The sequence below is a fragment of the Herpailurus yagouaroundi genome, unplaced genomic scaffold, assembly GCF_014898765.1.
Source record: "Herpailurus yagouaroundi ecotype Mexico unplaced genomic scaffold, PumYag 140, whole genome shotgun sequence".
Classification (NCBI taxonomy): Eukaryota; Metazoa; Chordata; class Mammalia; order Carnivora; family Felidae; genus Herpailurus; species Herpailurus yagouaroundi.
This window is the reverse complement of record NW_024412395.1, coordinates 69,876,060-69,889,429: the sequence shown is the minus strand read 5'-3', so window position 1 is coordinate 69,889,429 and position 13,370 is coordinate 69,876,060. Positions and strand designations below refer to the sequence as shown.

Genomic DNA, 13,370 nt, shown 5'->3' with positions numbered 1-13,370 from the left:
TCTCTCTCTCTCTCTCTCTCTCCCTCCCCCACCCCCTCCCCCCCCCCACCCTTTCGCTGTCTCTTAAAATAAAAAAAATTATAAAATTTAAAAAAAAAAAAAAAAAAAAAGGAAAGAAAGAAGATGACTCTTTGGCATACAGGAGACAGCTAATCTTTAAAGGGTCAGATAATTTGGTGACAGCATTAACCAATGTTTTACCAAGTAGAAATGTGTTTACTAGGCTGTGTGGGTGCAGGATCGTATCCATACACATTTCTGACATAGCTGAAGATCCAAATTCTAATCATTCAGCCAATTTTCTAAATAGTCTCTGTGTTCCCTTCTTAATGAATGAGGCTGTATTGTATGAGCTCCTTTAACTCTCTTCTGTCATCCTTTTGATTCCTCTAACATGTGTCTCACCTTCTTGTCAAGGACAGCATCCCCATCTGTGCCCTCATTCTGTCCTTTCCTGTCTCATTTAGGAGCTAACGCATCAGCCCTCTCCCTCTTTCAGTTATCTTCAAAATTTTACCTTCTTGGGTTAGTGCACATTTTCTTTTGCTGTTATTTTCAGGAGCTTGCCTACTTTCACAAAAAAGCCTTCTCTTGGCTGTTTTTTCTCAAGCTACCATACTGACTTTGTCTGCCCCCCCGCCCCCCCCCCGCCATCAAAATTGCACGAGCAAGTTTTTATTTGCTTCTTTCTACACCTGATGTAACATCTTTTCCATCTTTGCTCTTTTTGGCCTTTTTTTAGCCTTTGACATTGACTATGGTTGCCTTGCCTGGTAGAAGAAGAATGTAGGCTTTGGAATTGGTAGACTTGGGTTTGGATTCCTCTCTGTGTGACCTCTGGTTTCATTTGTATTATGTGCATACATGTGTATGTCCTTGCCTCAGAGCTGAGGGAAATCTACTTAGTACATGTTCCATCTGTTCCCTTCCCTGTTTGGCTTGGTTTCTGACATGGTGCACATCGTGTATTGCCATACCATTTATGAGGTAGGTAGTGTTACTATATCCATTTTACTAATGAGGAAATTAAGATTGATCATGTAGGAGGTCGTGGAACTGGAATTCTGCTGAGTTGTTGGACTCGAGTTCAAACCCTGAGTGTGTCAAATTGCCAGTATACTCTTTCTTTACATATGATGTCTGTCTTAGGAAATATCTGTAATTACTAATTCATGAAATGTCTGAACCAGTGGAGCTTTTCAAATGAAATTTTCTTCCCTTTTTTTTCCTCTTGTGTATTTATGTGTGTGTGCACAAGCACAGACAACTGGAGGACCCCTTACACAGCCTTTTTACCCTATTTCATCCATTCCTCCACCTGCCTCCCTCTGACAACCACCAGTTCTCTGTATTTAAGTCTGTTTTGTTTTTGTTTTTTTCTTTTTTTCTTTGTTTATTTATTTTGTTTCTTAAATTCCATATATTAGTGAAATCATACAGTATTTGTCTTTCTCTGATTTACTTCACTTAGCATTATACACACTAGGTCCATCCATGTTGTAAAAGTCAAGATCTCGTTCTTTTTTATGGCTGAGTCATGCTCCATTGTATATACACACCATATCTTTATTCATTCATCTGTTGTTGGATGCTTGAGTGGCTTTCATATCTTGGCTATTGTAAATAATGCTGCAATAAACATAGGGATGCATGTATCTTTTCAAATTAATGTTTTTGTTTTCTTTGGGTAAATACCTGGTAGTGGAATTACTGGATCATATGGTAATCCTATTTTTAATTTTTTGAGGAACCTACATAATGTTTTCTCCAGTGGCTGCACCAGTATGCATTCCTACCAACAGTTCACAAGAGTTCCTTTTTCTCCACATCCTCACCAACACTTGTTGTTTCTGGTCTTTTTGATACTGGCTATTCTGACAGGTATACAGTGATATCTTGTGGTGGTTTTGATTTACATTTCCCTGATGCTTAGTGAGGCTGAATTGCTTTTCATGTGTTTGTTGGCCATGTATATGTCTTTGGGAAAATGTCCATTCATGTCTTCTGCCTCTTTTTAATTAGATTGTTTTTGTGTTGAGTTGTATAAGTTCTTTATATATTTTGGATATCAATTCCTTTTTGGACATATCATTTGCAGATATCTTTCCCCATTCAGTAGGTTGCCTGGTCATTTTGTTGATGGTTTCCTTCGCTGCACAAAAGTGTGTGTGTGTGTGTGTGTGTGTGTGTGTGTGTGTGTGTACATACTCTCAGTAGTTTATTTTCGCTTTTGTTTCCCTTGCCTTAGACATATATAAAAAAAATTTTTTTTTTAGAAAAATATTTCTACTGTCAGTGTCAAAGAAATTACTGCCTGTGTTTTCTTCTCAGAGTTTTATGGTTTCAGGTTTCACATTTAGGTCTTTATCCATTTTGAGCTTATTTTTGGTATGTTGTAAGAAAGTGGTCCAGTTTCTTTCTTTTGCATGTAGCTGTCCAGTTTTCCCAACACCATTTACTAAAGAACCTATCTTTTCCCCATTGTATATTCTTGCCTCCTTTCTTGTAGATTAATTGACCGTATAAGTGTGGGCTTATTTCTGGGGTCTCTGTTCTGTTTCATTGGTCTATGTGTTTCTTCTTGTGCCAGTACCATACTGCTTGGATTACTCTAGCTTTGTAGTGTATCTTGAAATCTGGGATTGTAATACCTCCAGCCTTGTTCTTCTTTCTCAAGATTGCTTTGGCTATTTGGGGTCTTTTGTGCGTCCATATAAATTTTAGTAGTATTCTACTTCTGTGGAAAATGCTGTTGGTATTTTGATAGGGATTGCATTAAATCTGTATATTGCTTTGGGCAGTATAGACATTTTAACAGTATTTGGTTCTTCTTATCCATGAGCATGGAATATCTTTCCATTTGTGTCATCTGCAGTTTCTTTCATCAATGTTCTATAGTTTTCAGAATACGGGTTTTTTTATCTCCTTGGTTATTTATTCCTAGGTATCTTATTTTTTGGTGCAATTATAAATGGGATTGCTTTCTTGTTAAGTGGCCTTTTTAATGAAATTAATTGGTAGCCAAATGAGGAAGTATAGCAAAGATAGAGTTTGTGTTTTGAGAATTCTAGATTGCATATAAAGTGCCAAACCAAGAAAGAGGACACAGGCAATTAGACATCATTGTAGTTCTGAGGTACGTGATTGTGGGTTTATATAATACAGCCCTGTTGGAAAGGGAATTGGAGCTTCATTGACTTTGCAGACTAGAAGAGATCAAAGTTGGCTGTGTCACTCCTTTAAGAACACCTTTTAGCATTGTGAATGAAGTTCTTCCAGATGTTCACCTGTGATAATGTGGGCATGGCTCTGGCTAGAGAAAACCAGTGGTTTCATCAGCAAAATGGACCTCTTGTCTTCTTGCCTGTGGAAAGGAGGGGCCTCCTAGCACAGTATGCAGACTGCTTTATGGGTGCCATCAACCTTGTGGCCTGCAACCAGAAAGGCAAGAATGTGAGTGGTGTTGCTACTTGGGCATTAAATGAGATCATGTGCGTATGACACTGGGGGCAAAAGGGTGAGTTCCTGTGAAAATGAATCAGGTACATAAAAGCCTTAATTGCTTTCTCTCTCTCTCTCTCTCTCTCTCTCTCTCTCTTTCTCTCTCTCTCTCTCTCTCTCTCTGTCTTTTCTTCAGCATTGTGACTGCAGGTAGGATACTGATCTTCACTGACCTTTTCCTGTAGAGTAGCCATCTAAATTTTAGCAGCTGGTAGGTAATATGCTGTCCTTTCCATTCAGTCTGTTCTCCAAATCTGTGTGCAAGACTTGAGGATGCTACAAAGAACCTGGAGTCTTGATGTGGGGAATTCTTTGACCTCAAAAAGTGAAATTTATACCTTTGAGACAGTCACTCAACAACACACGTGAAAACTGTATATTGCAATTATAAAGAAAAGGGCAAGCCCCAGGTTTACACAACATGTGATGGGACCTCTTGTAGCAGCTGTTGGTCACAGTCATACACATATGTCAGAACACTAGTAATAGCATCTTTAAATGCAGAAGGAAGTGGTATAGCACTGTAGCCAACCAGCTGGGCCTGTAATTCTTATTTTATTAAATATTTAAATACTGTAGAAGCCATCTCATGGTATCTTGAATTGTTTTCTCTCCTTTTAAGGTAAGTTGATTTATTTATAGGTAAAAACTATAGTTCAGTTAAAAACACTTCTCTTTAGTCACAAAAAGGGAAGGAAAGACTACTGTATTTTGACTCCAGCTTCTTTATAAAGTAAAATGTCCTCTGATATATTTATTGTTTATAAGATGTGTATTAATTTTATTTAAACATAATCACTGCTTACTTAGTTGGGATCATAATTTATGTCAGGCAGCTACAAAATACAGATTTATGTTACTAAGTTATAGGCACAGAATTTATTCCACTGATGGAATGATCTTTCTTGTTATAATAGATTAGAAAACTGCTGGTGCTTTGGCAGGATTAGGCTAAGGTATAATCTTACTTTTATGAAACTGTCATATGAAAGTACTGTTTAAGGAGAAAATTTTAATAAGATTTATATCAAAATGCTTATTATAGACAATAAAGGAACTATTGGGCTAAACCTAGCAAAAATTTTTTTTCTTTCATAGGTAATTAATAAAATGTCTCCAACATCCCTAAAGATCACACTAAGGCAACTCATGGAGGGGTCTTCAAAGACCTTGCAAGAAGTATTAATTATGGAATATCGGCTGAGTCAAGCTTGTATGGTAAGAATTTTTGAAAAATAGTTATTTTCTATTTATGAAAGTAATAGATGTTCATTGTAGAGCATGTAAAATACAGAAAGCTATAAACAAGAAACTTACAACTATCTGTAAATATACTCTGTGGAAACACAACAGGCCAGTTAACTTAAGATGTGTGGAACTATTCTTCCAAGTTGTTCTTAAGCCTTTATGAAATGGCAATTACATTTGCATGTACTATAAGAAAGCCTCTAACCTCAGGTGGAATTCAGAGTAGAAATTAACCATTTTTCAGGCATGGTCTCTGACCTTGGGATAAGAGGCATAAACTCTCTATAGCTGAGTTCCCTCATTGGTAAAACAAGGAATATATATATATATATATATATATGTATGTGTGTGTGTGTATACAGAATATGTACATATACACCCATATATACATATATATAATGTATGAATTGAAGTTACTAGTCTGTTACATGTTTTAGTTAATAGATTAGCACTGAAAGTTCCATTATAAATACACTTAAAGTAGAAAATAATCACCTAGAAAATTAATTTTATGAAACATTTCAGAGTCCTAGAGATTTCCTCTTGTAGACGATAAACTCTTTGAAAGCAGAATCACTGCTTTTGTGTTATGGGTAGAAGGCCTTTAGGTTAATAGATTTATGGCCTAAAGAAAATACTCTGTTTAATAACCAGGAAGCAGATATCCCAAATGGACTTTCATGTCTTGCAGTAGTTAAGGGGAGTGCCTGGGGAGCTCAGTTGGTTGAGCGTCCGATTCTTGATTTTGACTCGGGTTATGATCTCACCGTTAGTGGGATTGAGCTCTGTGTTGGGTTCTGCGCTGGCAGCACAGAGCCTGCTTGGGATTCTCTCCCTCCTCTCACTCTTTCCCTCCTCTGCTCGTGCATTCTCTCTCAAAATAAATAAATAAACAACAACAAAAAAAATAGTTAAGGTGTTCAAGCAGTTCATCCAATTATAAATAAAATTCGGTTAGTCCCTTTAGTCTTAAAGTCGCTCCTAGTAGGATGAAAGTGGCAGCTGAGGTCTGTTGTTTGTTAAGAAAGGTACTATGCCAGGCAGTTCACATACATCCTGTCCGTTAAATTTTACGCTATTTCTAGAATGGTAGGTATTATTCTTGTCTCCACTTTACAGATGAGGAAGCTGGCAGAGAGAAGTAACCTGCCTAAGGTGGTATAGCTATTAAGTGGCAGACACATGGTCTGTGAAACCAGGTGGTTTCCCTCGGGGGCCCTGTACTCTCCACTACTACCCCAGTATACCTCACACAGTCCATGCTTCTCACTGTACATTTACTGCACTGTCTGGATTGATTGATTCCTTCCTTCCTTCAGCAAATCCATTAGCTGTGTTGTTGCCGGGTTCTGTGCTAAGTGTTATGTTGTAGAAAGAGTGACCCAGTCCTTGTTCTCATGAAATTTAGAGTCTACTGAGACTATGAAGACCAAGTAAACAAAATATGTAAAATAGTTACAAATTGTGGCAAGTGCTCCAAAGGAAACATACAGGTTGATGATGGGAGAGAATGAGGCAGGGACAGGAGCAGGTGGGAAAGACGAAGGGAAATAAGTTGTCAGAAAAGATGTCTTTGAGATGCGTGCTCATCTGTGACCCGAAGGGTGAGAAAGGAGTATGTCGAAAAGTCCCTTGGGTTTCAGCAGTGGATGATTTGATTCTGTTTGCTTTAAGAAAGTAATTATTGCTGCTGAATGGAGATGGGGTTAGAAGGATTCAAGAGGGGATGTAGAGACTAGATTTGAGTTTTTGCAGTAATCCAGCTGTGAAGTTGCAGTGGCTTCGGCGAGGGTGGCGGCAACGGAGAGAAGTGAATGATTTTGGGAATAATGTGGGAGAGGACTGATAGGCCTTGATGATGGATGTGAGAGAAGGAAAGAATGCATTTAGGAATTGGAGCTCGGAGCTGTGGGTTAGAGATTTAAGTCTGAAGCTTTGGAGATTTATTTACTTAATAAGAATGCTTACCATGTGCTAGACATTGTTAGAGGCACCAAGAATGCATAGGTCCACAAAACAGACAAAAATGCCTGCTCTTATGGAACTTACTTTATAGTGGGGGAGATAGATCATAAACAGATAAAATTATAAAATATATAGTATATGATTATAAGTACTAAGGAGAAGAAGTAAAGTGGGAAGGAGGGTATGGCATAAGGAGGAGGTGAGGGAGAGTTTGAATTTACAGATAGGATGACCAGAGAAGACCTGACTGAAAAGATGTTCTCTGAGTAAAAACCTGAAGGAAGTGAAGGAATGAGCTGTGTAAGTATCTGGGGAAGAGCATCCGGGCAGAGGCAGTACAAAGCCATGAGGCGGGGGTGTGCCTGCCTGTTCTAGGAGCTGCAGGAAGCCTTGATGGGTGGCATGGGCAGAGAAGGAGCGTCAAGTGAGTGAGAGAGATGAGGTGAGAACTAACAGGGTAGAGAAGGACTGGGCAGAGCATATGTAGCTTCCTCAAAGGCCTTTATAAAACTCTGGCTTTTGTTCTGAATAACATGGGAAGGTACTGGATGTTTTTGAGTAGAGGAGTGACGTGATCTTTTATCTTAACAGAATTGATAACTCAGGTGCTCATGTGTTGGGTATAGAATGGGTAAGAGCATATAGAAGGAAAATGAGAGAGCCCGCATCTGAGCCCCAAGAAATTTTGAATAGGGTGGAAGAGAAAAAGGACAGAGGTGGAAGAACCAGGAGTCATGAAAGCAAGAGATCAATGTTTCAAGGAGGAGGAAGCACTGTGAAAGTGCCCAGTAGGGGGGGATAAAGTCATACTCAGCATATGGCAACACTGAAGTTACAGGTGGTTTTGGCAAGCCGTTTAGAGTGTGGGGGCAAAAGTTATAGTATGGTGAGTTGGAGAGGAAATGAATAAATGGGATGTGGAGAAGTGACGGCTATATGTACACAACTCTTCTTAAAACAGAAGTAGGGTAGAAGTTAGGACTGTGGAATCAAGTGAGGTTCCTTGTTATTTTATAAGGTGGAAGATACTAGAACATATTTATAATTGATTGGAAATGATCCAATAGAGAAAAAAGATTATGTTGATGATACCAATAGCATTTCCTGGATACTTAACTGTGTGTCAGACACTGTGCTGGGATGTGGAGTAAGATAATCCTGTGATGATGATGATGATGATGATGATGATGATGATGATGATTGATGTTGCCATTTCATGTAAGGAAGCTTGGCATTAATGAAATTAGTAGATAAAGGTCACATAGCTACCAACCATGTAATGGAGCCAGGAGGTGAGTCCAGACATTTGAATTGTAGTCAGTCACTGAGTTATGCTGCCGACACTGATGATGCCAGGAAAAGAACTAGAGATATGCTAGGATTAGAGGTTGAGAAGGTAGAAGGCAGTTAGAATTATCATCCTGGGAAGCAGGGAAGAGAACATGGATTGTTAGGCAGTTTTCCATGCCTGTTTGAGGTTTGTGGTCATGAACTTTAATTTTTTTTAATTTTTTAAAAATATAATTTATTGTCAAATTGGCTAACATTCAGTGTGTAAAGTGTGCTCTTGGTTTTGGGGCAGATTCCCATGGTTCATCGCTTACATACAATACCCAGTGCTCATCCCAACAGGTGCCCTCTTCAGTGCCCATCACCCATTTTCCCCTCTCCCACCCCACCCCCCGCATCAACCCTCAGTTTGTTCTCTGTATTTAAGAATCTCTTAAGGTTTGCCTCCCTCCCTCTCTGTTTGTAACCATTTTTTCACCTTCCCTTCCCCCATGGTCTTCTGTTAAGTTTCTCAAGATCTAGATATGAGTGAAAACATATGATATCTGTCTTTCTCTGACTGACTTATTTCACTCAGCATAATACCTTCCAGTTCCATCCATGTTGCTGCAAATGGCATGATTTCATTCTTTCTCATTGCCAAGTAGTATTCCATTGTGTATATAAACCACAATTTCTTTATCCATTCATCAGTTGATGGACATTTAGGCTCTTTCCATAATTTGGCTATTGTTGAAAGTGCTGCTATAAACATTGGGGTACATGTGCCCCTATATATCCTTTGGATAAATTCCTAGTACTGCTATTGCTGGGTTGTAGGATAGTTCTATTTTTAATTTTTTGAGGAACCTCCACAGTTTTCCAGAGTGGCTGCAGCAGTTTGCATTCCCACCAATAGTGCAAGAGGGTTCCCATTTCTCCACATCCTCACCAGCATCTGTTGTTTCCTGAATTGTTAAGTTTAGCCACTGTATGGTCATGAATTTTAAATGAAACCAGTCACAGTTGTATGATTTTTCGGCAGCAAGATTTAGCTGCTCGAAAGAAGGCAGAGGTAAATGGTAGGGACAGCTGGTGCTGGGATTTTGCCAGGAAAGACTAGAGGGAGGAAAAAGGCTTGAGGGAGTTGAGGACATTTTTGAGGCAAGGTGACCACATTAATGGACTGGGGAGACTGGGCTGGATGAAGAGCAAGGTGAGTGGTGGAAAAGTTGTAGTATCGGTGGTGTTCAGTGGGGTCAGAGATTTCCAAGTGAAGATACTCGAGCAGATAAGAATCGGAGGTGGTGATCAGAGAGTGGGTCATAAAGGCAGTCCAGTCTCTAAATGTATATTTCAGGCTATGGCCATGGGGGTGGGAGGCTACAGTGGGTGGAGGGGAGAGATCATCACTGCGAATGAGGATGCCTGGAAATTCACCATTTAATCTCATTTTCTTTCAGGGAGGCCATGACTTTCATGAAGGTGTTAGGGCAGGTAAGTGATGGTTGTCTTCTTCCTGGCTATTATGGAAATAGGATTTGCGAGCCTATACTGTTAATCAAAGATGATAGTTGTTTTATTAGTGAAAATTATACCTTCATAAAGATTGCAAAGTTGTTGCTATTTTAATATTACCAACTGACATATAAGGGAAGATCTGTCTTTAAAACCAATATTGTTTGAAAAATTCACATAACCTGTGTCACCGCTCCCTAATTTCTAAGAGGTGACCCTGCTTCTACAGTCACACAGACTGCCTCTGCTAAGTGCAGCTGAGTTTGAACACTCATTCTGTTGCTGAAACCTTTGAAAGGTGCATTTATTCCCTTGCAAGAAACCCTCAAGTCCCCTGGTAGTACTGGCCTGGCAAAATCCCAGCAGCATTGAATCTCTACCATTACCTCTTTGCCTATACCTGACAAGTTCAAAATTGACATTGAGAAAAACCATATGACATAATTGGTAACATGTGCTAGTGTTCTTATTAATTTCTGGTTTATCTTTATCATCTCCGAAGTCAGCATATTTAGAAAAAGCAAGTGAAATGGTTGATTTTTTTTTGTTTTTAGCAAATTTGCAACAATTTTTTATGTATAAGCTCATATCCCTATAAATAATAGCTGTTTTTTATGTTGTATAAAATGAGTTCTTAACCTTTGTATGTGTTTTGCACATCTAATTTTTTAATGTTTTTATTGATCACTTTAATATAGTACAGACTCTGTATTTACTTTATCTAAATAAAAGATTATGTTCTCTGAGCTTTGATAAATACTGGTCACCATTGTAGAATTATCTTAATTTATGGCATGATAAAATATCAGAAATAAGCAGGGGTTAGGGGCGCCTGGGTGGCTCAGTCGGTTGGGCGGCTGACTTCGGCTCAGGTCATGATCTCACGGTCCGTGAGTTCAAGCCCCGCATTGGGCTCTGTGCTGACAGCTCAGAGCCTGGAGCCTGCTTCAGATTCTGTGTCTCCCTCTCTCTCTGCCCCTCCCCCATTCATGCTCTGTCTCTTTCTGTCTTTCAAAAATGAATAAATGTTAAAAAAAATTTAAAAAAGGGGCGCCTGGGTGGCGCAGTCGGTTAAGCGTCCGACTTCAGCCAGGTCCGCGGTCGGGCTCTGGGCTGATGGCTCAGAGCCTGGAGCCTGTTTCCGATTCTGTGTCTCCCTCTCTCTCTGCCCCTCCCCTGTTCATGCTCTGTCTCTCTCTGTCCCAAAAATAAATAAACGTTGAAAAAAAAAATTAAAAAAAAATAAGCAGGGGTTTGAATTCTCTTAGAAGACACAGGGAATTGAGTCAGAGGAGATGGCTATATGTTTTATAGAAACCAGGTAAAATAAGCACTTTTCCCACTAATTCCCTGCAAATTCTTGCTGCATGTGGATCAGAGCCTAGACAACTATTAGTTATTAGAAGGATGTGTGTGCTATTTGGGTTTTATTGCTAAAATACTCATTATATGTTATAGCAGCCCTTCTTAAACTTAAAAAACGAAGGTTGTTTTTTTTTTTCATATTTACTGTCTATTATCTTAAGGAAACAGAGTTAAAACCAAGCAGCATCAACATTCTGATTCATAAGGCAAGAGCTTATCAAGCTACTTTCTAATGAAGAGAAAGTATACTGCCCCATCTTTAGCATAAGCTCCTTATTTTGAAAGCAGTATCTATTCTGGGTAAAACTGTCTGGTGTTCTTGCATAATAACCAAATGTTTGCTACAGTTTGCTAATGATAAAATATGTTAGCAAATTAGATAAAATAAACTAGCAAATTAGGGGAGTGGTTGTTAAAAATTCTTACTCTTAACATCTAGAATAAACTTCTTCCTGGTTATAGAAGAAAATAAAAATAGGTTATTTCAGCAGAGCTAGAGAGTTACCAAATGGGATTTGAGTGGGTGCCTCACGAGACTTGAAAAAACCTGAGCTGTCTACATGGCAAGAACTTGTTATATCTATGCTAAGTAAAAAATTATGTCAGTTTGAAATAAAAGAACATACAGATTTGACTAATATTCTCTTTCATTTTGCCCTTCAGACTGTCAAGGAGGTAGATAGTATGATAGCATTGGCCAGAGGGCTTAAAAAGGAAGAGACTCTTGAAGAAATGTTCCAGAATTGTTTTTACTTATGCTACCACTGATCTGATACTAGCTAGAATCATGTAGCTAGGCAGCCGAGCCTTAAAAACTTCTAGTATCCACATTTAATAATGCAGAAAGCCCCTTTGCTTCCTGTTTCTTGGTTTCCAGATTGCTTCTTTATTTAACTTTTTAATACTAAATTTGGTTTTTTAAGTTCAGAGTTTTTATGTTTAAATATTTTTATCATTCACAAGAATTATTTACATTTTAAATATGGTTGAAATTCCCTCCCATAACCATACCTAGTCCCTTTCTCTTTTAAAAAAAATTTTGAGATAATTGTAGATTAACATGCAGTTTTAAGAAATAATATAGAGAGATCCTATGTGCCCTCCAAGTTTTCCCAAACAGTAACATTTGTATAACTATAGTATACAGTCACAACCAGGAAGTGGACACTCGCCTACCTTTTTAAAGGAGAGGTTTGCCGATTGCCTCATACTTATGATCCTGTGGGGATGCTATGTGGCTACACTAAATGATGACTACACCGAAATAAGAGAAGTCGAGTTTCTTATGATAACCTGAAGGTGGTCTGGTATTTTAATGCAGAGCTGTGTGAACCAGAGGATTCAGCAAAACAGTATCCTCGTTTAATTATGCATAAAGTCATCCCCTTCTAAGTAATTTTCCTTTCAACTCAATGTGGAGGAGGTTAGAAGGCAGATCTGGGCCCTCCACCCTCCCCTGCCTTCCCTTTAAACTACACCAACCCTGGTTTTAGCTGTTTTATAACAGGAAGATTTCATTTACAGTTTTGTTTGAAGAAGGAAAAAGAGTTCCAAGTCTTAAACCACATTAGTTCATAGGCTATATTCAAGTTCCGGGCATCAGACTTAGCAGGTTGGGAGATAACCACATGGGTCATCATACATCCAAATTCTGTTGGGGCTTAATTTAAAAAGAAAAATGGAACACATACAAAGATTTAAACTTTGCAGAAAAAGTGCTATAGAAAATATGCTTTGTGTTAAGGTAGTTTCTGTCAGTTCTGTAATTAAAATCTGGTAATACCTGAAAGAAATGTACTAACATTTCTTATGTCTTCACTTGACAGTTTTAATAGATAAAGACCAGAGCCCAAAATGGAAACCGGCTAATCTAAAAGAAGTTACTGAAGAAGATTTGGATAGTTACTTTAAATCTCTGGCAAGTAACGATTTGAAATTATAAGGTGACTGGATTTTTAAGGGATTATTTTGGAGCAGATGTTGGCAAACTATGGCACATGGGCCAGATCTGGCCTGCTGCCTGTTATTTATTTTTCCACCAGCTAAGAATGGTTTCTGCATTTTTATATGGTTAGAGGAAGAAAGCAAATACTAATATTACATGATGTGTGAAAATTACATGAAATTCAAGTATCAGTGTCCACAAATGAAGCTTTATTGGAACGTAACTATACTCATCTCTACATATTGTCTATGGGTGCTTTGAGTAGTTGCAACAGATATTGTCAGGCTAGCAAAGCCTAAAATATTTACTGTGTGATCCTTTGCAGAAAATGTTTGCCAACCCCTGCTTTATAGATGGGAAAATTTGAAATTCTTTAGAGATTGTGGAGTTGAAATCTCTAATTGAAATGGGAACCTTATGTTTTGGCTTTGGGTAGTAGTTTGTACATTGATTAAATAAACCTATATATAGATGATTAAGAAATGGCCCTGAAATTTTTTTGTCTATTGTGTTAATGCTTCATAGAATTTTCTGCATGAATAAATCTATTTTAAAATAA

General features: G+C 38.3%; 1 protein-coding gene across 6 annotated transcripts in view; it reads left to right on the top strand.

The window, feature by feature from the left end:
* The window catches only part of HIBCH (3-hydroxyisobutyryl-CoA hydrolase), a 148,007-nt gene extending 134,637 nt beyond the window's left edge, over positions 1–13,370 (top strand). For 5 of the 6 annotated variants that reach the window (XM_040475655.1, XM_040475658.1, XM_040475653.1 and 2 more), the window contains 3 exons: positions 4,600–4,719; positions 9,447–9,480; positions 12,693–13,370. In XM_040475655.1, coding sequence (XP_040331589.1) covers positions 4,600–4,719; positions 9,447–9,480; positions 12,693–12,808 — 270 coding nt within the window. In that variant the 3' untranslated portion in view covers positions 12,809–13,370. The remainder of the gene's footprint in view (positions 1–4,599; positions 4,720–9,446; positions 9,481–12,692) is intronic. The other variant, XM_040475657.1, reaches the window with a different exon arrangement.